Raw genomic sequence first — 25,681 nt, 5'->3', positions numbered from 1 at the left:
GGGGTCTCCAGCCTCCACTATTGGTGTGAGAACTATGAGAGTCCTCACGAAGCCTTTATTAAAATTTTTTGTTTTTAGTAAATAGGAAGGGGTTGTAGTTTTATCTAATTTTTTCGTACCTCCTGTTATTTCTTCCTAGATCAGCCATTGGCTGGCTACGTGGCACGATATGATAGAAAGATGGAGATGTGTGTAGTAATAGTAGTTTGTATGGACCATAGGAATGCACGTGCTCTCCTGCAATGTGGGGGGGTCGCCAAACCATGCAATATGCAAATTGCACCCATGCATTCAATGCCTTTGCTTGCTACTCTTAATTAATTAAGTAGGTACGGTACGTTGTTGTGTATCCAATCTAATTAATTAATAATCACCTCTCGTGATCGATTATATCAAATTAAATTAACAAATACTCACAAGCTAATATTAGCTGCTGATCTGCCCTACTCCATGCTGTAGATCGATATTTAATAGTCTATATATGTGTCCCTTCTTCATACCGTAGATCGATATTTAATACTATATATATATATATATATATATATATATATATATATATATATATATATATCCAAATATTTGATATGGTTGGATAAAAAAAATTACGGAAACTAATCAGGGCCTAAATAGTTTCGGTGCATCGATGCACGCAAACTCTTTCATTTGCGGCTTAATCGATGGGATCAGAGGGGGTACTTTTTTTTCAGAAGTTGGGAACTTGGGATCAGAGGTTGATTTGATTGGATATCAAAAATTAGTGTTAGCTACTCCGGCTACATAACCGTACAACATATTATATGATTAGCCAGAAAATGTCCGATAATAAATACCAAAGAGTAAATTTTATAAAACTACATATACTATATAAAATCTATAGTTTTATGAAATAAGTTTTTAAATATGTAATTTTGTGATAGATTGTACACAGCATCTGTAGTTTTGTGATAAACGGAGACACTGAATCTATAGTTTCGTGATAAATTGTACAAAATACATGTAGTTTCGTAAAATTTATTCAATACCAAAACTCAATTTATTAAATACTACCTATATTTACTTTCATACGTTGTCATATAGAAAAAGGATAGTACTTCGTAGTAGATAGTGCAAATTTGAACTAAGCAATGTCATACATTGGTTAGTTCAATTTTTAACTTTTCATATTCGTAAAACTACCTAGACTTGTAACATGTTCATATTTATAGTTTTAGTGTCGGATGTATTTTATTCCGTTAAAATTGTTTATATTTTGAGACGAAGGAAGTACGTACTCCCTCCGTCCCATAATATAGGGGATTTTGACTTTTTCTTACACTATTTGACCATTCATCTTATTAAAAAAATTAAAACTATTATTTGTTTTATTTGTGACTTACTTTATTATCCAAAGTACTTTAAGCACAACTTTTCGTTTTTTATATTTGCATAAATTTTTGAATAAGACGAGTGGTTAAACAGTGTAAGAAAAAGTTAATTTTTTTTATATTATAGGAGGGAGGGAGTAGTAGATAGTGACGGCGTCATCAGGTAGATAAAAAGATGGACAGATATGACACTCGGTACCTGTCTGATCTTATTAGCACAAGCTATAATTAAGCAGCTAGCCGTACTGATTGGAACTGGTGCTTTAATCTTAATCATCTCCCTCCCTGAAGAGAGCATCATGTGGCCTTGTTTGTGGCAGGTGTTTTTACACGCCAGCTGCCACACAAACAAAACAAAAGAAATTTAATTAATACCCAGAAATAAACAAAAGATATATAATTCCCGGGAAAAGAAGGGGAATAAAAATCGATGACAAAGAGGTGGAAAAGATAGTGTATACATATGACAATAGGACATATATAGGACAAATTGTACATCTTTGTAAAAATAGGACGAGTTAAATGAGTAATAACCTAATTAAGCTAGATAGGGTGGTACAAAGAGAACAAAAGGGCATTGATTTTCTTATAATAAGAGCGTAATTATTCGCAATATATAACACAATGATCATTAGTTGGTACGTAGGGTCTATTTCTCCATCATTTCATTGTTTTTAGTTTGATGTTTTCAAAAGAAAAATTAAAAAAAGAAGTGGGTAATGACAAAAAGGCATAACCGTGGAAAGTAATCGGTTTATCTCTATATATATACTCCGTGCGGCTTAAATTGGATCAATCAATCTTGTTCTCGTGGCTAAAATATCGCGATAGATTCCATGCATTTTATTTAATTTCCTTCTTCAAGATGAATCTCCTAGCACCTTTAACTTTTTTCTTGGAGTATTAAACCTTTCACTTGGTAAACAATCTAAGGCCCTGTTTGATTCATCTTAGGATTATTATAATCTAACTTATTAAAAGTAAGCTGAAACAAATAAGCAGATTATTATAATCTATAAGCTAGATTATTATAATCTAATAAGCTGCTCTAGATGAGCTTTTTTCATATTATTAAGTGGCTAAAGACCCACTACCCCTACATACTTGAGAAAAATTACCCACATATGCCATCAACCGAATAGATAGCTGAGGTTATTATAGACTTTAACCTTTCAAACCCAATAATCCATATACCTCCAATAATCCAGACAAACAAATAACTCACAACTTATTCTATGTCAGTTTATTATAATCCAGCTTAATAATCTAAATTATAATAATCATAAGATGAAATAAATAGGTTCTAAGATGACTACCTGTAAAATCTGAGATGATTACCTGTAAAAATAAGCCTATATTTCTAGAGATGGACATCTTAATTGAGCCGTCTGTCTCTGCGATCGGTGAAGCGAGTTCCCCAATCCCTATGGTGTGTATTGCAGAAAAGATTGTAGCTTGTTTTTTTTTTAATACGTGCTCCGTGCAGCTTAAACAGCTGGATCAATCAGTTATGTTCACGTGGCTGAAAGATCGATCCTGATGAATTTCATGTATGTTGTTTAATTTACTTAATTCTTCAAGATGAGTTCTATTATCCTCTTGGCCGCCGCCGGTTTAGTTACCAAGTTGAAGTTTTTTCAATATACTTCAAGAGAAAAAAAAAAGAAAAGACAAAAACGTTATGGTTATACTATACCGGCGACTAAAGGATGATTGGTTGAATTGGAGCGAGAGAATCAAGTGTCTGTTTAGATTGATGCCAAAATAATCCTTACCAAAATTTTAACAAATTAACAATATTGCTAAAATTTTGGTACGATTGGCTAATAATGTTACCAGAATTTCGTACACGTTGTCAATATTTGATAACAAACTAAATGTAGCCATTTAACTATCAATTTTAGCAAATAATAGAATGTTCGAAAATATCGTCGATCTAAACAAGCGAAAAAAAACCCCCTTCAACGTACGTTGTAATTGTAGGCAGAGAAGATCCGGAGATGTACGTAGGTGGAGGCATCATATTCATATCAGATGGATCGTTGGAGTGCATGGCAGATGCAGTATGCATTTTGCATGAGAGGCGCACGTGTGCACACGTAACTCATCCCCTGCCCACGTAATATGTGAACTCATCTCACTCTATAGTCTCCTATAGTATACTCCTATCTACTATACACATCCTGATGCTGCTGGACTTGTTCGTGTCTCCTTTTCGCTTTCGTCCCACTCTCACACCTTGCAATATGTTCATCTCAAATTAACCAAATACTTCCTTCGTTTCACAATGTAAGACTTTTTAGCATTGTTCATATTCATTTTGATGTTAAGAAATCTAGACATATGTATGTGTTTAGATTCATTAACATCTATATGTATATGAGCAATGCTAGAAAGTCTTACATCATGAAACGGGGGGAGTAGCTAGCAGCTGGGGATCGATATCACAATCTCCTGCAGGAAATAAAACTCTCACATGTTTTTCGCTGAATTTATTCTTTTTCTGGGATTTCACGTGAACAATATATATTATAATATAATTGAGGTTCTGATGCAAATTTGCCTTCAAGAGAAAGAAAATGTGACGATTGTTGTAGTAGTAATAAGCCTCTTCCTCCTTCCTAAATAAGTATAGTTTTAATCAAATCATTTATTTATGGAAGAATGCAGATTTAGTTATTATATACTAATCTTTTAACATTTTCTCTCCATATTAATAAAAAGCAAGGTATTCTTTTAACTTTTTTTCTTAATATGTGTTTGACTAATTGAAAATAAATTTATTTCTCTACTATTTTAAAAGCAGAGTTGTTCTTCTTTCTTGATTCTGCCCCCTTCTTCCATCATGCCCACACACATGTAAAGTAAGTGCGCAACCATCAGTTCCAATATTTTAAGTACGCAACCATCAGATTCAATATTTTATCTTCTAATAACACCTATATATATTATATGATTTAAGAGCTACCGCTAGAATGTTGTACAACTTATTAGGGGTGTATGCATATTCTAATCTGTCCAGATTTATGATTACTAAATATATCATATTATGTGTTTATTTTAAAACGGAGAGAGACGGAAGGAGTAATTAATGTACGACCGATTCCAGTCCAAACTGACATTGCATGCATAATGGACCCTCCCGGCTGTTCTGTCCCTGCAGCCTGCATCAAAAGCATGTCGGGCTTATCCAAATCTTGTCTTTCCATAATCCATAGTGGAGCACCTCTCACAATCTCACATTCGCTCCTTCTCAATAGGTCGTCGTCCCCAGTACACATATATGAGCAAAAGATTTGAAATATGTCCTTACTATTTAACTTGGTGACTGATCACCCAGGAAATCTTGAAGGAGAGAAATCAAAGAGCACTTCGTCCTGAATCCTGATGAATTGACCGTGCGTACCTGCAGAAGTGTACATCAATAATAGGGATTTTGGACGAGATAAAAATGTACAGCATGTGAGGCGCAAAAATATTAGCAAGAATACATACGAACTGCCTTAATCAGTCGTGATTATATTAATTATAATTAATTTCAATGCCGTCAATGCCTGTTGCCTGCCTGCAATGGTTTTTTTAATAATTAACCACTTGGCCATATGAATTAATTTACTCCTGATATAAGTACGTACAACGCTGTCTTGAGTTAGCTGGTCTTTACAAAGAAATACGCAGTAACACAAAAGATAAGCCATTCCTACTATATGTTTCAAATAGTTTAGGACTCTTACTGTTTCATATCATAAATCACACATTATAAGTCATTTTTTTAAGTTTGACTAAATCTACCGAAAAATATAGCAATATTTTTGAAACAAAATAAATATACTCTAAAAATTATAAGAATTATAAAACTAATTTGATATTATAAATGTTACTATATTTTTCTATAAATATGGTTAAACTTAAGAATATTTAATTTAGAAAAATAATAATATGACTTATAATATGAAACAGACATAGTAGCATGTTCCAAATTCCAACACATTAAAAATAGATGTTACAACTACTCATGTTAGATGCATGTCATCATTCGTGCAACATACTCCCTCCGTCCAAAAAAAAAAGACAAACCCTGGTTTCCTTGCCCAACGTTTGACCGTCCGTCTTATTTAAAAAAATTATGAAAAAAAATTAAAAAGACAAGTCACGCATAAAATATTAATCATATTTTATCATCTAACAACAATAAAAATACGAATTATAAAAAAATTCATATAAGACGGACAGTCAAAGTTGGACACGGAAACCCAGGGTTTGCCTTTTTTTGGGACGGAGGGAGTAGTAATTAACACCATTTTTTACAAAGTTCCGTTCAATTTTGATGTGACCCCACGCGACTTCCTTTTCTTTAGGGTTTTTTTCAAGAACCTTTTCTTTAGGGTTCACGGTTGTTAGACGCGTTTTTTTAACAATTGTAAACTACTTCCTCCGTTTCACATCTATCTATATTTATTAATATCAATATGAATGTGGAAAATGATAGAATGACTTACATTGTGAAACGGAGAGAGTAGTACTTGACTTCCATTCAACACGAAATAAAAAAAAGATAGAAAAGCATGCTATATATGTCCTGCAGATATCTACCATTAAATAAAAAAAATATACATCTGAGATTTATTCATGAAAACTACACATTTTCCTGAAAAAAGGTTTCGGTATCACACTGCACTGCACGCACATGCCACTGGTGGAGAAACCATCTTTACTCCTGATTGGGAACCCCTTTAATCCCGGTTTTCCAACCGAAAGTACGGATCCGGGACTAAAGATGTTCATCTTTAATCCCAGTTGGTACTACCAACCGCGACTAAAGAGAGGGGATCTTTAGTCCCGATTGATGTTACCAACCGGGACTAAAGAGACAATAGCGGCAGTGCAGATGATTCCTTTTTCTTTTTCTTTTTTCATTTTTATATTCTCCCGAATCAAGTAGGCAAATCCCCAAATCAATCCCCAAATCTAACTAACATCCCAAATTCACATCACAATCATAAAGTTACTTATACACACAAATCAAATACATCACAATATCCTAAGAAATTACTCAAATACATCACAGATCCAAATAATGAATCACAAATTTGTAACTTCTCAGTCAAATACATCACAATGAATCATCACAAATTAAAAAAAAAAACAAAGAAGCCGCCGCCGCCGCCGGTCGCCACGAACGACGGGCGCGGCCCCGCCGGCCGCCGCGGCCGCGGCCCCGCCACCCGCCATGGCCGCCGCCGCCCGAAGCCCCGCCGCCCGCCGCCGCGCGCGGCGCTGCCGCCCTCCGCCGGGCGCGACCCCGCCGGGTGCGGCCCCGCCGCCGACCGGCCCGCCGGATGGAAGGGGAAGCCGGCCGGGAAGGAAGGAGGAAGGGGAGAGAAGGGGAGGAGTTGGAGAAAAGAGTTAGAGAGGATAGATCTGAGGAGAGGGGTGAGATTCGATCTGTCTAAGTTGTAACTGTGGAGGAGAGGATAAGGGATAGGGATTATATACTACGTGTTTAATTTTAGTCCCGGTTGGTACTACCAACCGGGAGTAAAGATCATCTTGATCTTTAGTCCCGGTTGGTAGTACCAACCATACGTGTTTAATTTTAGTCCCGGTTGGTACTACCAACCGTGACTAAAGTGGTGATCTTTAGTTCCTATTATTGACATCAACCGGGACTAAAGATCCTTGGCCCCCTGACATACATCTGACAGGGGATGAACCAGGACTAAAGATCATCTTTTGTCTCGGTTGGTGTTACCAACCGGGACTAAAGATCAAAATTTTTATTACCGGGACTAAAAACAATCTTTAGTCCCGGTTCTTTTTAGATCCGGGACTATTGTGGATTTTGCCGGACCGACCAAAGATGGTTTCTCCACCAGTATGCATATATTCATATATACTACTCCCTCCGTCCCACAATATAAGGGATTTTGAGTTTTGGATTGCAATGTTTGACCAGTACTTGTCTTATTCAAATTTTTTTTGCAAATATAAAAAACAAAAATTTGTGCTTAAAGTACTATGGATAGTGAAGTAAGTCACATAAAATAAATAATAATTTCAAAAAAATTTGAATAAGACGAGTGGTCAAATGTTGCAAGCAAAAACTTAAAATCCCTTATATTTTGGAACGGAGCTTATATTATGGGACAGAGGGAGTACTAATCTAAATATGAAAACTACACATTTTCCTGAAAAAAGGTTGCGGTATCACACACATGCATTCATATATACTACTAATCTAAATATGATGCCAGTTAATTGCATATATATGCTCCAAAACAATAATTTATATTGCAAGTTGTAGCTAACTAGGACACAGTAATTACGCCAACTAATAAAGCTAGTACGTACGAACTGGAAACGATCTGGTCCACACGCGTTCACTGCCTGCGTACCTGTCAACGGTGTGACCACCAATCTCATCTATCTATCTATACAACAAAAGAGCTACTCCAGCTAGTAAGGACGTCCATCTCATATCTCCACTGTTTTCTCGATCCTATATATACAAACTATACATATAATAATTCCAATGGGGATCGATCTTTTATTTTATTTCATTTGTCCCCCAAAGCCTAATTTCTCCTCTTTTAATTAGTACTAAACAAACAAAAACTTTGACAATTTCGAGTACATACTAGGTTGCGTTTGTTACAACCACAAAAGAAACAAAAGAACCCGTTTCCCGCTTGTATGTTTTCCAAATTGCTAAACTATTTAGTTTTTGCAAAAAAAAAAAAAGAAATCGTTATATAAAAGATTCTTTAAAAATCATATTGTCAGGATTACGGATAAGGTATACCCTCTACCCTTGGATATACGACGTATACTGATATGGTATACCTGCGTGTATACGGATGTTCCCTGTACACGTTAAGGAAATTCATCGTGTAATAGAAACGAAGTCCACGGATGGAAGGAGTACTACTCGGACAGAACCGGGTCGTTACTGTATCGTGTGGGGTCTGATGTCTCCGAGTTCTACTTAGAGACCAACTGACCCACGGTATAAAAGGGACCCCCCGGGAGGACCTAAGGCATCGAATCTTACCGCCAACACATCCACCACAGCCTACGAAGCCGGAGCCTACAGGAGCCAAGTCGCCAGGTGATCTAGTCGAACCAACTCGACTACGGTCTCGACGGTATCATCGAGTTCTATTATACCCTTTGTAATCTGTGATTTCAATCATATAATCCCATATCAACTGGATTAGGGCTATTACCTTCCGAGATGCCTGAACCAGTATAATCTCTGTTTTCTGTTTGCTTGATGTCGTACTACGTAGATCCTCGTACCAGCGTACCCCAATACCCTCTATATCCGGTCTACGGGTATCCCTCGTCGACACATATTAATCTATTTTTAAAATTTAAAATAATTAATTAATTTGCAGGCAGCTAGCTTTCTCTTATCCAACATTTGACTGCGTATAAATTAAATTTTGTTTGGTCTGAAAAAAATATTAATTTCTTGAACAAGTAATGTGCAATGCACGTCAATAATAAACAAATCATATATATATTACACACGCGCGAGTGAGCTTTAGTTTCAATAGGAATTTACACACGCGCGAGTGAGCTTTAGGAGTACAAATTTAGTGAGACCGAGAATTCGTCTATCTGTCTTTTCAGGTGTGTGTTAGGAGACTCGTGGGCATGATATTGATAATATTTCCTATATTTATATTGGTGTCAATGAATCTAGATAGATATATATGTCTAGATTCATTAATATCAATATGAATGTGAGAAATGCTAGAATGATTTATATTGTGAAACGGATGGAGTAATTTATTTTCAGTTTGTAGTTTTGTACTGATCGAATGAATTATACTTTGCATGCATGTACCAATAATAGTTGACATGATGAGAATTAACCCGGCCTCATGCATGATTAAATTAGTTGATTACATGTAAGGAGGATTGACTTTTTTCCAAATAAAGGAAAAGAAGAGGAAGGAGAGTAGTACTAGTTGAGATGTACTGCTAACCAAAATAAATGGTGAGAAATATTCCAACCAGGACACAGTACAGTACAAGTAACTGCCTCGATCTTGGACCATTATCTGCCTGTGTATATGTGGCCAAACCTAACCAAACTAATTAACTAACCCCTACCAGCTCAGCTCAGCAAGCCATAGCCATTAGCCAGCTTGAATTGGATTCGCATTGAATTTGAATTGTGATTGGTCACTATGCCACTTACCAGGAGCACGTACTAATCTGCAATTGCAAATGCAGCCACGACATGAGCCTCACTCAGCCACACAAACCCTGCACTGCAACCTAAACCTTTCCTCTCATTGGCTCCTCTCCTCTCCTGTGGCTCTCCATTAATAATCCACCTCAACCAAACCATTCTCTCTCTCTCTCTCTCTCTCTCTCTACAATCTTTTTTTCTCTCTCTCTCTCTAGTTCTTGCCCCAGGACAAACAAGAACCACCAAATCAAATTCAACAAAAACAAACCAAAAAAAAAATCGATCTCGAATCAAGAAAAGAATAGGGTTGTGAGCTTGAGCTTGAGCTAAGCTTAGCTTGGTAGCTAGCTTAGCCCTATGAGGAGGCGAGCAAGCTAGCGTTCCATGAGCAACCCCTCCTCGCCGGCCACGTCCACCGCCGCCGGGGAGCAGCAGCTGCACGATCAGGATCACCGGGACGAGGCGGCGCTGCAGCAAGAACACGCCGCCGCCGGCATTATTCCCGACGACGAGGACAAGCTGTCGCCGCCGAGGTGCGAATGGGAGTTTCGCCTGGCGGCCACCGTGCCGTCGCCGGCGCTCGCGGGCGCGTCGGACTCCATCGGCAGCCTCGACTTCGACCCCACCGGCCGCCACCTCGCCACCGGCGGCATCGCCCGGAAGATCCGGATTTACAGGGTCGCCGAGCCGTCTAGCCCCGCCGCCTGCATCTGCGTCCCGGCCAAGCTGAGCAGCGTGCGGTGGCGCCCTGGCGGCGGCGAGGCGGTGGCGGCGTCGCACGTGGGGTGCGGCGACTACGACGGCGTCGTGACGGAGTACGACGTGGAGCGCGGCGTGCCGGTGTGGGAGCGCGACGAGCACGAGGGGCGGCGGGTGTGGGCGCTCGACTACGCCCGCGGCGGCGGCGCGGCGACGATGGTGGCGTCCGGGTCGGACGACCGGACGGCCCACGTGTGGGACCCGCGCGCCCCGGCCGGCGCGGCGGGGTCGTGGGCGACGGCGCGCGCCGGCGGCGCCGTGCTGTGCGTGGAGTTCGACCCCGCCGGCGGGCCGCAGCTGGCGGTGGGCTCCGCCGACCGCCGCGCCGCGGTGCACGACGTGCGCGCGCTGGGCCGCGGCCCGGTGGCGTCCATGGACGGCCACGGCCGCGCCGTGACGTACGTCCGGTGGGCGGCGGCGGCGCGGCGGGTGGTGACGTCGGCGGCGGACGGCACGCACCGTCTGTGGGCGCTGCCAGCGGCGGCGGAGACGGCGGCGAGGGAGGTGCGGTCGTACAGCGGCCACGTCAGCGGGCGAAGCTTCGTGGGGATGGGGGTGTGGCGTGGCGCGGGGCTGATCGCCAGCGGCTCCGAGTCCGGCCACGTCTTCGTTTACGACCTCCGCTGGTCCAAGCCCATCTGGGTCCACCCATTCTCCCACGCCGACGCCTTCGTCAGCGCGGTCGCATGGCGCCAGCTCGTCGGCGACGACAACGACGGCCAGCTCGTCGCCGGCGGCTCCGACGGCGTCCTCAAGCTCTTCACCACCCACCGCCGTCTCACCCCCGACGTCGCCGGCGTCGGCGACGACGACGTGGCTGCATGCTAGTGAACAACGCATTGCAAACGCATCATCATCATCCTCCATTAATTAATCATCGCCACCGTGCTCGACCGTGACGCCGCCATTCTTAATTAATCTCTTCTTTGTGTTTGTGTTTCTGTTTAATCACCACATTTTTCCTTTCATTTTCTTCTTTTCCTTTCTATACTAAAAAAAGGGAGAAAGATATGGATGTAATGCTCAAGTTGTCAGAGAGGAGGAGAAGAGGATGACTGATGGATTAAGATTCTTTTCCTTTCCTTTTTTTTTGTTTGATTCGATCGGTGAATGTGATCGATGTGTTCCTGACAGTGTACACGCTGATTTATTCTTTAAACAAGAATAATAATGCTTCAATAAATTTCCATTTACCATTGATCCAACAGCATGCATTATACCATTGAGTATACTTACATGTTTTTTTTTCACTTTATGAGCGCCATTTGTGTATGTTTCTTCAGTTCGATTTTGCGCAATACCACGCTTTTTTGCCCTCATTTTCTTTCGTAAAAGTTTTAGATGCTGTGGGCCTAATCAATGTTACAGTGTCGGCCCATACTGCAACGGAGTCATTCGGCCTAGTGTTAGCCCAAAGGAGTTGGGCCTAACAGGTAAGGCCCATTTTTGGTATCGGCCAGGTGCGATTACTGAATAACTATTCCTTTTAAATAAGAAACTGCACAATTTTGTAAGTAAATTTATAAAGTTCAGTTTGCATTTTTTATTTGAAAGTAAGTTTAATTTGCATTAAAGCTGTCTTTAACTAGATAGATATATCTATTATATTGATCTTGCTATCACTTATGTCTGAAAAGTTTGTCCAATGAACTGGTTTCGCCTATCTTCTTTCCTGCACAGATAGACTCCAAAGCTGTCCAACGAACTAGATTTATAGAAAATAAATTTTCATTCTCACTTAGACTCAAAAGGCTGTCAAATGAAATAAATTTGTATATCTTCTTTCAAACTTTAGACTCAAAAGGCTGTCAAATGAAATAAATTTGTATATCTTTCATTGCCTGAAGTACTCTCAGCCTACTCAATTCCTCATGGATCCCCTCTTTGCCTCCACTTTGGTCACTAGCTTCTCCTAATCTCCTTGCATGAACATTATCATCAATCCATGATAATGTACTTAAAATAATCGGATAAGCTTTTCTTTGCTACCAAGTATGCATAAACATGGTACTCTCAGAAGCAAATCGTTGCTGCTGCATGCTGATTAACAAGCAAGTTAAACAGCATCCATCCACTTAATCACCATCTTCAGCATTCCTCTCAAAATCCTCAAGGATGCCTAATAATTATTCGTGTACGTGCTTATCAAGATGACATAATTTTTGCAGCCATCCATTATACTTAATTCTGGCAAGATATACTGACAATTTGCAGTGCTAGTCTTCATTATTCCGTGAGTACCCGGATGAGCTGTACTTGTGTATACAATTGGGCCATCTTGCCTGTCTCTGTGGATTAATTCTGAAGAGAGCATTGACTTGCATCCCATCATTGCAAGTACAAAGAAGCCCTCTTGCATGTTCCTGCTTCATTTGTTTAATTTTAGAAGCATATTTTGCAAATCACCATCATTTTCCCAATAATTCTTTAATCATTAACTAAATTAGTAGTACTACACATTTACATTACATTCTAGATGTGACAAGAAGCAACAAGCCTCGCAAGTCAGGATGCAGTTCTTAACTAGGACTAGGATTTTATGTGTGTGTGGAACTGACAAAAGATTCCTTTATCCTTCTTCTCTTCAGAACAGTGCTATTAGTTTAACCACTGGGACATAATGTATAGGGCAAGATGCCTGAATTTGTTCGGGGATTAGGTGTTTGTCCACATGCACTTATGCACAAGTCAATTTGCAGACAAATATAATTTGGCACAGGGCCGTATACTTAATTTTGTTAATAAAATCGTAGTGTTGTATACTTGTATTAGTTTATCATTGTCGGCTAATGTTGAGAGAAGAGAGCTCTGATTTTTTTCTCATCGGCAAATCTCATTGTTTGATGCTGAGGAAGAGAAGAGGAGATTAAGACGCCTCTGAAGCTCACATGGAACCGTCCCTTTTTGTAGGACATTATATTGTTGTGTATTAAAAGAGGACAGAGATATCACTAGTCATGATAGGACTCTTAGAGCTAATTATTTGCTGATAATTAAATTTTAGTTCTTTGTTCTTTCTTCGGGTAAATAACATCTATGCGTTGGATCATGCTTTGTTTGTTTTCGGTTCTCGTGTCTCGCGAGCATGTTGTATACTGATTTCAGAGGATGTAAAATCGTTAAAATTTTATAATGTAGCTTAAGCTCAGCATACTTGTAGAGTTCTACAAGTATTAGTATACTTAGTAGGCTGTAGACTTTGATGCTTTTCAGCTTTCTGCAAACTGAAGCACTGAACCCATTCACATAGAGCTACTACCCTGAAGAACAACAAGTCAACATCTAGCTGAACTTAACACTTCATCTTTTTCTGAAATTAAATCATGTCAGCACCAGCAGTAAAAGACAAACACATGGCATCCAAAATGCAGAGATTTTGATGTAATTTTAGATCATCATGACGCAAACTTGGCTTTCGTTTATTTGACACTTTCGGAGAAGTCTTTGTTTTTCCTACGCGAGGAACTCGAGAAGAAGTAAAGAGAACTGGTGTACCTATACTGGGATTCTAAGAACAACTAGTTCGAGGAAAGGACAAAAATCTTGATGAACAGATGATGTTAGCTGTCAAACTGCACAAACTAGTACCGTACTTCTCTTGCAATCTATCATCATCATTTCACTATGAAAACTAAGACAGACAACTAGCCAAGTGTCGCTGAATTAGGACAATGCCACGTATCTATCACCAAGAGGAAAAACAACACCGATTTCTGTATTATATATGATGAGCACATGAAGCCGTGTAAAATGATTGTGATTCTTTCACTCTGAATTTCTTCTGCCAGCTATGTTGTTGTTCTTAAAATTTCATAAGAAAGGAGCATTGTGGTTTGGCATTCAAGCTCAACATCATTGTTAATTTGTGCTTCTGGGGTCCTTGTTTATGTATGGCCCTTGTCCATGGTGCAGTTCATCTTGTTGATCCTTGCAGATGCAAATCCTTCTGGATGGATGCTAACTAGCCTGTCTTTTCTTGTGTCCTTGGGCAATTCTTCATCCTCCTTGGTGTTTTGTCTAGGCAGATGCTTTCAATGATTGGCAATTGGCATTAAGAGAGGGTGATTAAATCATGTCTTGTCATTGCTAATCCAAGAGCCTGTTTGTTTCATCGCAATAACAGCTCATGTCAATGCTCTACTCATCATTGGTGGAGACAGTCTGACCTTTATCACGCTGATTACTGGATAATCATGTTTTATAATAAACAAATTGGATGGCCATTATCACTCTACTACTAATGCATGGCCCTAATAGTTTTACAGGGTCATCTGAAAATACTGCCTAAGAAACGAATTACTTTGTCAGTAAAACTCTGATAACTAACAATTTTGGTGCTAAACTGATGGTCTAAGTAAGTAGGTAATTAACCTATATACTATTAGCTGCCAATTACAATAACAATATAGTCACCGACTTAAAAACAAAAACAAAATGTGGTCATTAGTGCCAGCAAGCATCCACATCATTAGAACAAGGCCAAAACTGAATGAATAACTATCAGAATCTTTTTTGTGTAATGAAGAGATAGAGGTGACAATGTGACATCCTCTGACCAAGGCCTCCCTCTTGATGATCCTCATGCATGTGCATGCATTACCTACTCATTCCCACCAATTAAACTAATTAAACATCAAAATGTGAGAACCCCCTTTAAATGACAAGGGGTCACATGGTGCTGAAAGGACTGGCACAACTCTGCTACTGCAACAGCTCATATTGAGACAAGACCAACATACAGGTTGCAGGAGGAAGAACAGGAGGAGATATTCAGAGAAGGAAAGAAGAGAGCAATGGGGTGCCGGTCCTGCGACAAGCCGAAGATGAACTACAGGAAGGGGCTGTGGTCTCCTGAGGAGGACCAGAGGCTGAGGGACTACATTGTCAAGCATGGCCTTGGCTGCTGGAGTGCTGTCCCTGCAAAGGCTGGTGAGCTTTTTGCTTCTCTCTGTCTCTACTGTGAATGCACATTGCTGCATTCACCAATGCATCCCTCTTCACAATTGTGAATTCTAGCCTAGTCTAGTCTCCTCTCTAATTGGTAATTAGCAGTTACAGAGAGTACTTAGCTTTGGGTTAGTTCAAGCTTAGCTTGGGCACAATTCTTAGGCCAGTTGAAATTCCAGCCAAGGAAGAATTCTCACCCTTTTTTTTCCAAAATAATAACAAAAGCATTACAGTACATAGAGTCTAGCTCTCTAAAGTTCATCAGTTGTTCACTTGTCCTTAAATAAAAATGAAATCTTTGTCTCATTCACTGCTATTATTTCTGACCCTTTTTTCTCTCCTTTTTATTTCCAAAAGGTTTGCAGAGAAATGGCAAGAGCTGCCGGCTGCGTTGGATCAACTACCTTCGGCCAGGATTGAAGCGTGGAATGTTCTCTCAGGAGGAGGAGGACATTGTCATCAATCTTCAGGCCAAGCTGGGCAACAAGTAATCCTCACACCTGACAATCTCTATGAACAGGATGATACAAAACCAAGCTAGTTCTAGCTTGTAGCTGAACTTTACCTTGAAATTCAGACAAAACAACGTCTTTTAAGTTAAAAAAAAAGTTTAAAAAAAGCAAAGCTCAAGCTGTCACAGAATAACAAAATTGAGCATTTTCAATTGTTCCATTTCATCTACATGATGCTGATTGTTTTGAGAAATTTATGATCAGGTGGTCACAGATTGCGATGCATCTGCCTGGGAGGACGGACAACGAGGTGAAGAACTACTGGAATTCCTACCTCAAGAAGAGAGTGATGCAGGCACAGGGCTCCATCCCTAACAATCTAGCAGCAGCAGCAGCTGAGGTCACCTCCATGAGCACCACCGAGCCACCATCATTGCATCACCATCACCATCATCAGATCAAGAACAGCAGCGGCAGCACGACCACCTCCCATGACCAAGACGCCAACCTGAGCAGCGGCGGCAGCCATGGCGGCATCTCTGCTCCTGTACCTGTCGCTGAGCCATTTGATCAGCAGCCCAAGAGCTTCGTCTTCACCGGCGACTGGATGCCGATGTCTGCGGCGGCGGCGGGGCAGGAGAGCTACTCCATCTCGGCGCAGCACTGGCCGGCGTCCACGGCGAGCTCCGGCAACGTGACGCCGTCGCACGGCGGCGCGTTCGGGGACCAGATGAGCGGCAGCTACGGCGCATTGCAGCAGCAGCATCAGAGCTCAGCTGCTGCTGCTCCAATGGCAGGAGGCGGCGGCTACTTTGACCTGCTAAACATGGGAGACATCTATGGCGGATTTGCTGCCACTAGTGATGATCTGCTCTTCTGATGACGATTGTGTGTGATATGATCGATCGAGTTCGTGTGTTTTGTGTGCATTGAGCGTAAAAGCATCGAAAGAAATTGCGGTATACTGCTTCATTAATTTGATTCTTCTCTTTTGTAAGAAAAAATGTGATGTAGTAGAAGTTAAGCACACCCTAGGCTGGACATATTCTTTGGTTGTTTCTGCAATAAAAAAAGTGTAACCATTTGTCTGTGTAAATGTGAGCTTGTAATTCTCAAGTAGTAGTAGCACAATACCCAACTGAAAGAAAAAGTTTTATTGTTGGATCGAGTAAGTTTGATGAATTCTCCAGTTGCTCATTTGAATAATTTTGAGGAATAGAGTGATTACTTGTCACTAATAATTGATGTTCGAAAAAACGTTAAACCTCTGGATGTATTCGCAATTCATGCACTCAAAATACTCCAGCTGTAATTGATATGAAAATGGTACTATGGAACTGAGCCTTACATAGATGTTCTGCAAAATTGTATAGCTTACATGCTTCATCAGAGTTCAGTCTACAGGATGACTTTTTTCTCCACAATCACCATCAAGGTGATACACTCTACTTCTCTCGTCAAACAATGCAGTACAAAACCATGATAGTAAAAGAGCAACAAATGGGGAACAGAAATTCAATGCTTCTTGCGAGAAAAGTGGTTGTCATTCGGATTCCGTTTCCCACTGAACATTGCAAGGGCCTTCCTCACTGGAGGTTTCAGCGGTACTTTCTTTTCACCGCTGTGCGAAAATATGTCCTCGACACCCAAGAAATCATCGTCCTATAGAGAATATTATTAATGGTTAAATAAATAGTTGCTTAACTATTGCGATACAAAAACAGGAAAAAAAAGCATATGCACCCACAGAATGGAGAATATCTGTTTAGCAGAGCACATAGTTGGTGTAAAAGAACGTTTTGGAGATGTTGAATTTAAGTGCCGAAAAGCAGGCATCCTTATAAAAGGAGGCTTTTCAGTAAATCTAACAATAGCAAGGGCTAGTTACCTGCTTGTTTGACTTCTTCGATTTAGGGTGCAGAACCTTCTGGGGAAGCTGGTCTTCACGCAAAATGGGATTCTTAGTTATGGCATCTCTTCCACCTTGGGGCATTGGGAGGGAAAACTGAAAGAAAATAGGCATACAATTAAAAAGAAAATCTTTTGTCATCACAGTAGGAATCAACTTGGAAAGGCCAGGTGGGCACATGGAAAAATATCCAACCAAAAGCATTCAGACTAAGAAATGAATACGAAAACTGATGTAGAAGGCCATAGTATGGCAGGATATGTATTGCGATTCACCAAAGAGAGTCTAGAAGGACTTGATTAGTAAGGAATGCATACGGGACTGGCCAAAGCTCATGGATTTTCTACACCACTACACTGAAGACTATGTTCGACACTTTTGAACCTCTGACCATCATACATATTACAAGCATGGAAATAAACTATCTGGACATTTGGCATGAGTCTAAAATGTGCTTTTCTATTTCTCAGATAACAGTAAAGCAAGGCAGCAAACAAACCAATATTGCCACAATAATCAGGCAAGTGACAAAACATAAAAGTATCTAGGCCACATGGAAGAAAAACAGCATTAAGTTTGAAACTACACTCACTTTTGTGCCTCGAAGTGTCACACGCGGACGTCGTGAGGCCATAGTGATCCCATTTTCACCAACTGTTACCGAAACCTTCCGTAAGGTGCCACCGTTGCCACATTTTGGGCAAAATATTTTCCCAATCTCTTGGGTCACCTTATAGCAAGCATGACACCTCAGAACCCACCTGTCAAATTAGCATCCCAAAGCATTAGCGTTACAAAGAAACTACTATAAATAGAAACAAGAACTAGTGCGTGAAAGAGCTCTGAAGATGCTAAAAGCTCATACCTGTGCAACTGACGTATTTGCATGCCACCTGGTGCCAAGAGACGGAGACCAATCTGCAGGATGACATTTTGCATGGCATAGTCACTGGTTATGCATGCTACAGTAGATTCAGATAAGGACCTCAACGCCCAACTCTGCTCACTGCTCCCATCATCTGCAAGAGATGAATCGACACCTTCCTCAGAGTCGCTTTTGATATCCAAATTATCCAACTCTTCAATGCATGCGTCCGTACCGCCGGTCTCCTCAACATCACCAACATTGCCTACCCCATTGTCCTTATTATCAGATTGCGAATGATCTGCAACAATTTCAGGTTCATTCACTTCTTGGTGCTCCATAACATCAGTATCAGCGGAAGGGCCATCCACTGGATTCAAACCATTTTCAGATAAAATTTTATCGTCATCAATTGATGGGGCAGCAGAACTTGTCTCAAAACTTTGTTCAGATTCCTTGAGGGCATCACGTCTCGCCTTCCTTCGTAGATATCTTCTGTGTGTACTGCGACTAACGGCAGGCAACCAACCTTCATTATTCTCATCATCTTCCCAAGCAATACCTACATCTTTCTTTGCAGGCTGATGCTCTTCATCACCTTGCTTGTCAGAAATACTGTTGGTCTCACTATTCGGTATTTCGTGGTTCTCAAGATCCTTCAGTGGAAGTATGCGTGACTTGAGATCCCCACCTGCTTCAGACATCTGGTCCAATTCTTCCCATTCTGCTAGGTTCTGCACATTAGAGCCCCAACCTGGCAGTGGAGCCTCTTTCAGGTTTCTCACATTCACCACACGCAGAGGAGGTGGCTGCTCCCGCAAATGGTTAGTCCCATGGATCTCAGCTTCCAGCATGTAAGCTAGAGCAATAATCTTGATATCAACATCTGAAAGCGTCTGGAGGTCTCCTGTTTCCCGGGCAAATTTGACAACTGCCAGAAACAAAGATTGAGAAATTAGCCTTTCTCATCATTACGTCATTCAAAGATGAGGAAAATTTCCATAGTAGAAGACTAGAAGGCTAATTCTATTATATAGAAAACCATACTGTTGTGACATCTAATTGCTTTTGCACATGCAAGCCTTGCCATTTCCCTCATGCTTACATTAAGTTTTAAGACAACAACATTAAACAAACTACCAGCTCATGTTACACAAAGGCAATGTTTTAACCACAAAACTTATTAAACCATGGTCTTGGCTACACCTACACCGTTATCCAGTTCTTAGTACACTCATACCATAAAATCTATTTTAAGGAAAATGTGAAATTCACTGATCTGAAGATAGTTTTATTGCTAATACTCAACAAGGTTCAGTCAGAATTGCTGAAGGTAGTACCTACCTTTCTTGACGAATTCAGAGGCAGGGTCGAGGGTCTCGACAGGGGCCATGAGGAGCGCGAGGCGGCGGCGCGCGGACGCGTCGCGCACCTCCTCCAGCACCTCGGGCACCGTGACGAGGCGGGCGGCGGACGAGGAGAGCGCGGCTCCGCCCGATATGACGGCGTTGGCGTCCACCACGGCCACCGCCACGCCGCTCGTGTTGGCGCAGCTCGCCACCAGCCGGCTCACCGCATGCGCCGACGACTCCTCGGCCACCGCCTTCCGCTGCGCCACCGCCGCCGCGCCCCATGCTCCTCCACCTCCTCCTCCTCCGGGAGGAGCCGCAGCTTCCGGGGCGGGGGCGAGAGGCGGCCACGCTTCTTCCATGGCGGCGGCGGCGGCGCTAGGGTTTTTGGGTTCACTTTGAGGCTGTTTGGTTGGTTGGCCCGCACCAGTCCATGCAAATTTGTTTGCGACCAAGGGACGAAAATCAGACTGACCTACAAATAGAGGGACCCAAAACGAACTTATTCCTTTGGTTGCCTGCTCGGGCCGGGCCTCCCAGCCTGTCCACGAGGATGCAAAAATAGCCCCTCAGCCAGGCCCAAGGCCCGACGGAAACGGACTTCGCTGCTCGGCCTGGCTCGACTCGAGTGATGCACCCGCTCACGGAGGATATATGGGGTCACCGCTACTTCTCCCTCTCGCGAAAAAACTAGGGTTTACCTAGCGGCTCTGGCGGCGGCGAGGCCCCTCTCCTCCGACTCCGGCTCTCCTCGGTCGTCCTCCCTCCCTTTTGCCGGTCGTGCCCCCTGCTCCACCGTCACTCTCCGTCGAGCTGAGCACCATGGATGGTTGTCCGTCGCCCATTGCAAGGTTGGGCATCCTCTTCCCTGTCCCAGTTTTTTCTCCTCTATTTGGTTGATTTGCTGTGATTTGAGTGGATGAGATTCTCACATGGGGCCTTCATAAATCTGCTACATTTTCCTAGTTGATTTTGGTAGATTTAAATGTTGAAACCATCTACTGTTGCTGTCCTTCTCCTTTTCCCTCTTATAGTTGCGGAAAAAACGGCGCGTATTTTAGAAAAAATAGAGGGGTCTTATTGCATAATGGCCATCATATCATCTCGCCGCGATAAAATGGCGGCGTCACCATCCGCATTTCCCCTTCTCCGCATCTCGCCTTTTTCCTCCTCCGGGCTGCGGCAATGGCCGAAACCCTAGTCCCGCCGCCGCCGCCACCCTCTGATCCCCACCAGATCTAGGATTTGTTTGTTGTTTCACGGTGCTCCATGCCCTTCTCCTTCCTTTCCACCACAACTCCGCCCACCGCTCTCAAATCCACCGCGTCCACCCCCGCCCGCCTCTGCTCCTCGTCAGATCCGACGCTTAAGCACCTTTCCGAGGTGTGATTTTTTCCCCCCGATGGTATTGTATCGTTCTCATTCTCTTATCATCTTGTTGTTAAGGTTGCTCTTGTGTGGTAGTGTATGTTAAGGTGGTAGGATTTGTTTGAGTTGATATCGCTGAGCTAGCTGAGCTAGATGATTAGATTAAATTGGAATGAGGCGTGCAAGTTAATCTGCCTGCTGAACTGATTGTATCTCAAATTAAATTGCTGTGATGACATCTAATAGGACGGTATCTGAGCGACGGATCTATCCTCGCGTGATTATACCTAAACTGAGACTAAAAATGTCTGAGCAAAACTCTGCATTTCTTTTTTACCATCTGGAAGTTGGAATATTTGCTTCTCGCTGTTCAGAACTAAGCAGCAACCAGCATATGCTATTCGTGTTCTGTGTCGTCTTTGTTACTGCCTTGAAATGAGAATGATGATTTGCACTGGATTTAGAATGATTGTTTTGCACTGGATTTAGAATGATTGTTTGCCTTGATGATTCCTACAAGGACGGTATCTGAGTAAGGTTCTTGAAAGAGTACTCCTTATGTGATTACATCCAAAACTGATCAGAGATTCTGAGCAAACATGTGTCTGAACAGAACTAGAAATTGTCTATCCTGTTGTACATTTGACTGTTTCTCAACCTGAGAAACATGTTAAGGTACTACGTATTATAAGGTAGTACATTTTGATTGAGTTGATGTCGCTGAGTTAGATGGTTAGATTGGAATGAGGTGGTTTTTAAGTTTGTGGGCCTGCTCAACTTAATGACTGTATCTCATAATTGCTGTGATGACATCTACAAGGACGGTATCTGAGCGATGGATCTATCCTCGCGTGATTATACCTAAACTGAGACTAAAAATGTCTGAGCAAAACTCTGCATATTTTTCACTCTGTGAAAGAAGGAATATTTTGCTGTTCCTGTTCTATGTAGGCTTGGTTACAGTCATGCTACACCCCCTATTTTTTTTTATGATGATTGTTTGCTGTGATGACATCTACAAGGACGGTATCTGAGTAAGGTGGCTCTTGAAAGAGTACTCCTTGCGTGATTACATCCAAAACTGATCAGAGATTCTGAGCAAACATGTGAATCTGAATAGAACCAGAGTATCAATCCTGTCGTACATTTGACTGTTATGCAAACCTGTCAATGATACGCGCTTAATGTATCTGCTTGGTTTCTGCTCTTTTTACACTTAAACATAATTTCCCTTTGAAGTTAACAGTTAGGCCCATTAACATTTCTTTTCTTGATTGTTTGCCATGATGATTCCTACAAGGACGGTATCTGAGTGAGGAACCTCTTGAAAGAGAGCTCGTCACATGATTATATCCAAAACTGATCAGAGATTCTGAGCAAACATGCAATTCTGAATTAAATAATAAATGATGAAGTCGCTGTGCCTGTTGAGCAAAATCCTTCCTGTGATTGAACTGCTTTCCCAGCTGAAAAGAATAGCATGCCTTCATTGGCTTCACTGTGTAAGCTCATTATGTAGAGTGTCACGCAAGCATGACCTCTTTGGTAAGGACGATCTGAGTAAGGAACCACTTAAAAGTGTTCCTCACATGATTATATCCAATACTGATCAGAGACTCAGAGAAAACATGTGTAAATTTGAACTGTTCTCCCAACTGGATGGAAAAATATATGCTTGATGCTTTCACTAGATTCAATATTCTGCCCTTTATATAGTGTCGCCCCTTTTAAAGCATCACTACTTTTGACATAATAGATAAGCCCATTGAGATGTTCATTTTTTCCCTTTTCTTGCTTGTTTGCTGTGATGAAACATGGACGGTATCTGAGTTTTCTTGCTTGTTTGCTGTGATGATTCCTACATGGACGGTATCTGAGTGAGGAACTACTTGAAAGAGTGTTCCTCACATGATTACATCCAAAACTGATCAAAGATTCTGAGCAAACGTGTGTAGATCTGAATTGAATAGCATGTAACATCCTTGTTGTGCTCCTGGTGCAAACAGCAAGATACTGTCATTTTTTTTTACTGTTTTTCCTAACTCAAAAGACTCTGTTTCTGTTCCTTATATGGTGTCACCCTATTTAAACACGCCTACTCCTAAAGTTAACAGATAAAAGTTTTCAGAAATTTAGTTTTTCCATCATGTTTTTGTTGCTCATATAGTTTCACCCTTTTTAACCATGACACATATTGTGGCTAATATAAAAAAAAGGGATAATAATAAACCAATTGAGATTTTTGCTTTGCCTTTTCTTTTCTTGCTTGTTTGCTGTGATGATTCCTACATGGACGGTATCTTAGTAAGGAACCACTTGAAAAGGTGGTCCTCACGTGATTACATCCAAAACTGATCAGAGATTCTGAGCAAACATGTGAATAGAATAGCAAGTAGCATGCTAGTCATGCTCCTGGTGCAAAATCATGTCAATGTTTGGACTGTTTTTCCCAACTTGAAAAAATAATATATGCTTCGTTGCATTCACTGTGTTCCTGTTCCTTGTATAGTTTCACCCTTTATGAGCATAACCTTGAATGGATATGCGTATTTAGCCTGTTAGCCTTGTTAGTTTGCTCTAATGACTCCTATAAGGATGGTATCTGAGTGAGGTTGCTCTTAACCACTCCTTTGTTGATTACATCCAGAACTGAAATATTCGGGGCAAGCATGAAAGTAACATTTTCCTTATTCTGATGTTCTCTTTTTTTCCTTCTGTTTTTGTTAGAAATTTCTGGTCACACTGTTTATCTCCTGTATCAACAGAGCATATATTTAATTAAGTCTATCGCCACTTTCTCATCTGTTCTCATTCTCTTTAGGACAATTGATGACTTCTGAAATAAAGCACGGTGGAAAGCTATCCTGTAGCGGCATGGATTCTGATGGCCCCCATACTTCACTTATACATGGTCTTCCTGATGAGATTGCTATTCTTTGCTTAGCGAGAGTTCCACGGCGATATCATAATGCTCTCAGGTGTGTCTCAAAGAGATGGAGGGCACTGCTTTCCAGTGAAGAGTGGCACTCTTGCCGCAAGAGGAACAATTTGGATGAGCCTTGGGTATATGTGATTTGTAGGAGTACGGGCATCAAATGCTATGTACTTGCTCCTGATCCTACAACCCGCTCCTTGAAAATTATGCAAGTCATCGAACCCCCATGCTCGTCTAGGGAAGGCATTTCCATTGAGACCTTAGACAAGAGATTATTTCTTTTGGGTGGTTGTAGCTGGCTAAAAGATGCTAATGATGAAGTATTTTGTTATGATGCCTCATCAAATTGCTGGAGCAGTGTAGCTCCAATGCCTACTGCTAGGTAAATATGATGACAAAGTTTACTTACTGGCCATTAACATTTTTTTTCACGTGAAGCTGTTTTATGACATCTGCACGCATTTTGACTTGCCTCAATTGTTTTCAGGTGCTATTTTGTTTCTGCAGCTCTGGACAAGAAACTATACATTACTGGTGGACTAGGTTTGACAGACAAGTCGCCAAATTCATGGGACATCTATGATCCAGTCACAAACTCTTGGTGTGTGCACAAGAATCCAATGCTCACCCCTGACATTGTAAAATTCGTGGCATTGGATGGGGAGCTGGTAACTGTTCACAAGGCTGCCTGGAACAGAATGTACTTTGCAGGTATATATGATCCATTGTGCCGCACTTGGAGGGGCACTGAGAATGAAATTGCCCTATGTTGGTCTGGATCAACAGTTGTCATGGACGGAACGCTCTACATGCTGGAGCAGTCGCTCGGCACAAAGCTGATGATGTGGCAGAAGGAGACGAAGGAGTGGATCATGCTTGGTAGGCTGTCTGACAAGCTTACAAGGCCTCCTTGTGAGCTCGTAGGCATTGGGAGAAAGATTTACATTATTGGAAGAGGGCTGAGTATAGTGACAATTGACCTGGATACTGTCAGGGCAGATGGGTTCTTGGTGTCCTCTTCCACAGGCCCATTGGTGGAGCATGACTTCCCACCTGAGAGATGCCGGGTTATCAGCATCTGAAGGCATCAGCTTAACTGTATATTGTCCGGAGAAAATGTCACATGTGAAGGTGACATGGGTTGATTGATGCACATATGAAATAAGGCAATCCTCCAGGCATTGTTTACTCGAGAGAGAGTGCCCGTTGCTAATTGGTGTTTAATTGTTTGTAGTATTTTTGCTGTATCTCCGACTTGTGTGTGCATGTAACAAACGAAGTCTGAGGTTCAGTTGTTTATTTCACACCTATACATATTGAGATAATAACTTGTTCATAATTCACGAGTGTGATGCGTCCTGTGATTGTTATGTGTGATTGTTCATTTTTCTTGCATGCTGATGGTGTATCTAGGCATTCTGTTGCTGATATGTTCTGAATTTTTCCTGAATGAGTTAGGGTGTGAGTTCTATTTAAACTTCTAACTTTTTCATCATATCAAATGTTTAGACATGCGTGGAGCATTAAATA

At 41.5% G+C, this 25,681-nt stretch overlaps 4 protein-coding genes and 9 non-coding genes across 15 annotated transcripts; 12 read left to right on the top strand and 1 right to left on the bottom strand.

Moving 5' to 3' along the window:
• The first annotated feature begins 9,657 nt into the window (after window positions 1–9,657).
• Window positions 9,658–11,531, top strand: LOC127761993 (WD repeat-containing protein RUP2-like). The gene has a single exon (XM_052286328.1). It carries the CDS (start codon window positions 9,952–9,954, stop codon window positions 11,152–11,154), a length of 1,203 nt encoding a protein of 400 aa, XP_052142288.1. The 5' UTR covers window positions 9,658–9,951; the 3' UTR covers window positions 11,155–11,531.
• A 3,492-nt stretch (window positions 11,532–15,023) lies between these two features.
• On the top strand, window positions 15,024–16,944 carry LOC127761907 (transcription factor MYB23-like). Its single transcript, XM_052286239.1, has 3 exons — window positions 15,024–15,255; window positions 15,631–15,760; window positions 15,990–16,944. The coding sequence occupies exons 1-3, from the start codon at window positions 15,120–15,122 to the stop codon at window positions 16,603–16,605; spliced, it is 882 nt and encodes a 293-aa protein (XP_052142199.1). The 5' UTR covers window positions 15,024–15,119; the 3' UTR covers window positions 16,606–16,944.
• Window positions 16,945–17,048: 104 nt separating this feature from the next.
• LOC127761905 (RNA-binding NOB1-like protein) lies at window positions 17,049–20,264 on the bottom strand. Its single transcript, XM_052286235.1, has 5 exons — window positions 19,844–20,264; window positions 18,500–19,430; window positions 18,227–18,395; window positions 17,614–17,730; window positions 17,049–17,387 (listed from the first exon to the last, which is right to left on the bottom strand). The coding sequence occupies exons 1-5, from the start codon at window positions 20,208–20,210 to the stop codon at window positions 17,241–17,243; spliced, it is 1,731 nt and encodes a 576-aa protein (XP_052142195.1). The 5' UTR covers window positions 20,211–20,264; the 3' UTR covers window positions 17,049–17,240.
• A 257-nt stretch (window positions 20,265–20,521) lies between these two features.
• Window positions 20,522–25,513, top strand: LOC127761906 (F-box/kelch-repeat protein SKIP4-like). Of its 3 annotated transcripts, none has more exons than XM_052286236.1 (3): window positions 20,522–20,699; window positions 24,038–24,533; window positions 24,639–25,513. In XM_052286236.1, the coding sequence occupies exons 1-3, from the start codon at window positions 20,675–20,677 to the stop codon at window positions 25,231–25,233; spliced, it is 1,116 nt and encodes a 371-aa protein (XP_052142196.1). In that variant the 5' UTR covers window positions 20,522–20,674; the 3' UTR covers window positions 25,234–25,513. The 3 variants fall into 3 exon arrangements, with proteins under 3 accessions (XP_052142196.1, XP_052142198.1, XP_052142197.1); XM_052286238.1 differs by lacking the exon at window positions 20,522–20,699 and adding an exon at window positions 20,749–21,231; XM_052286237.1 differs by lacking the exon at window positions 20,522–20,699 and adding an exon at window positions 20,750–21,253.
• Window positions 21,438–21,535, top strand: LOC127764900 (small nucleolar RNA Z118/Z121/Z120). Its single transcript, XR_008016039.1, has one exon. It is a non-coding gene; the product is annotated as a small nucleolar RNA Z118/Z121/Z120 (small nucleolar RNA).
• On the top strand, window positions 21,712–21,816 carry LOC127764898 (small nucleolar RNA Z118/Z121/Z120). Its single transcript, XR_008016037.1, has one exon. It is a non-coding gene; the product is annotated as a small nucleolar RNA Z118/Z121/Z120 (small nucleolar RNA).
• Window positions 22,012–22,109, top strand: LOC127764899 (small nucleolar RNA Z118/Z121/Z120). Its single transcript, XR_008016038.1, has one exon. It is a non-coding gene; the product is annotated as a small nucleolar RNA Z118/Z121/Z120 (small nucleolar RNA).
• On the top strand, window positions 22,214–22,321 carry LOC127764895 (small nucleolar RNA Z118/Z121/Z120). Its single transcript, XR_008016033.1, has one exon. It is a non-coding gene; the product is annotated as a small nucleolar RNA Z118/Z121/Z120 (small nucleolar RNA).
• Window positions 22,492–22,599, top strand: LOC127764896 (small nucleolar RNA Z118/Z121/Z120). The gene has a single exon (XR_008016035.1). It is a non-coding gene; the product is annotated as a small nucleolar RNA Z118/Z121/Z120 (small nucleolar RNA).
• Window positions 22,751–22,845, top strand: LOC127764903 (small nucleolar RNA Z118/Z121/Z120). Its single transcript, XR_008016043.1, has one exon. It is a non-coding gene; the product is annotated as a small nucleolar RNA Z118/Z121/Z120 (small nucleolar RNA).
• LOC127764894 (small nucleolar RNA Z118/Z121/Z120) lies at window positions 23,057–23,164 on the top strand. Its single transcript, XR_008016032.1, has one exon. It is a non-coding gene; the product is annotated as a small nucleolar RNA Z118/Z121/Z120 (small nucleolar RNA).
• On the top strand, window positions 23,484–23,591 carry LOC127764897 (small nucleolar RNA Z118/Z121/Z120). Its single transcript, XR_008016036.1, has one exon. It is a non-coding gene; the product is annotated as a small nucleolar RNA Z118/Z121/Z120 (small nucleolar RNA).
• Window positions 23,786–23,886, top strand: LOC127764901 (small nucleolar RNA Z118/Z121/Z120). Its single transcript, XR_008016041.1, has one exon. It is a non-coding gene; the product is annotated as a small nucleolar RNA Z118/Z121/Z120 (small nucleolar RNA).
• Window positions 25,514–25,681: the final 168 nt, after the last annotated feature.

Source organism: Oryza glaberrima, chromosome 2 (assembly GCF_000147395.1).
Source record: "Oryza glaberrima chromosome 2, OglaRS2, whole genome shotgun sequence".
NCBI classification, from domain to species: Eukaryota; Viridiplantae; Streptophyta; class Magnoliopsida; order Poales; family Poaceae; genus Oryza; species Oryza glaberrima.
The sequence above is the reverse complement of the archived record's forward strand: the minus strand, read 5'-3'. Positions and strand labels throughout refer to the sequence as shown.

What these genes read in the sequence shown, in the direction of transcription:
- LOC127761993 (XM_052286328.1), top strand. Translation starts at nt 9,952, where the DNA reads ATGAGCAACCCCTCCTCGCCGGCCACGTCCACCGCCGCCGGGGAGCAG.
- LOC127761905 (XM_052286235.1), bottom strand. Translation starts at nt 20,210, where the DNA reads ATGGAAGAAGCGTGGCCGCCTCTCGCCCCCGCCCCGGAAGCTGCGGCT. An exon ending in CTCTGAATTCGTCAAGAAAG is followed by an intron (nt 19,431 to 19,843) that starts GTAGGTACTACC and finishes TGTTTCTGGCAG; the next exon opens with TTGTCAAATTTGCCCGGGAA. An exon ending in CAAATACGTCAGTTGCACAG is followed by an intron (nt 18,396 to 18,499) that starts GTATGAGCTTTT and finishes CTAATTTGACAG; the next exon opens with GTGGGTTCTGAGGTGTCATG.
- LOC127761907 (XM_052286239.1), top strand. Translation starts at nt 15,120, where the DNA reads ATGGGGTGCCGGTCCTGCGACAAGCCGAAGATGAACTACAGGAAGGGG. An exon ending in TGCTGTCCCTGCAAAGGCTG is followed by an intron (nt 15,256 to 15,630) that starts GTGAGCTTTTTG and finishes TATTTCCAAAAG; the next exon opens with GTTTGCAGAGAAATGGCAAG. An exon ending in CAGGCCAAGCTGGGCAACAA is followed by an intron (nt 15,761 to 15,989) that starts GTAATCCTCACA and finishes ATTTATGATCAG; the next exon opens with GTGGTCACAGATTGCGATGC.
- LOC127761906 (XM_052286236.1), top strand. Translation starts at nt 20,675, where the DNA reads ATGGTTGTCCGTCGCCCATTGCAAG. An exon ending in TGTCCGTCGCCCATTGCAAG is followed by an intron (nt 20,700 to 24,037) that starts GTTGGGCATCCT and finishes CATTCTCTTTAG; the next exon opens with GACAATTGATGACTTCTGAA. An exon ending in GCTCCAATGCCTACTGCTAG is followed by an intron (nt 24,534 to 24,638) that starts GTAAATATGATG and finishes AATTGTTTTCAG; the next exon opens with GTGCTATTTTGTTTCTGCAG.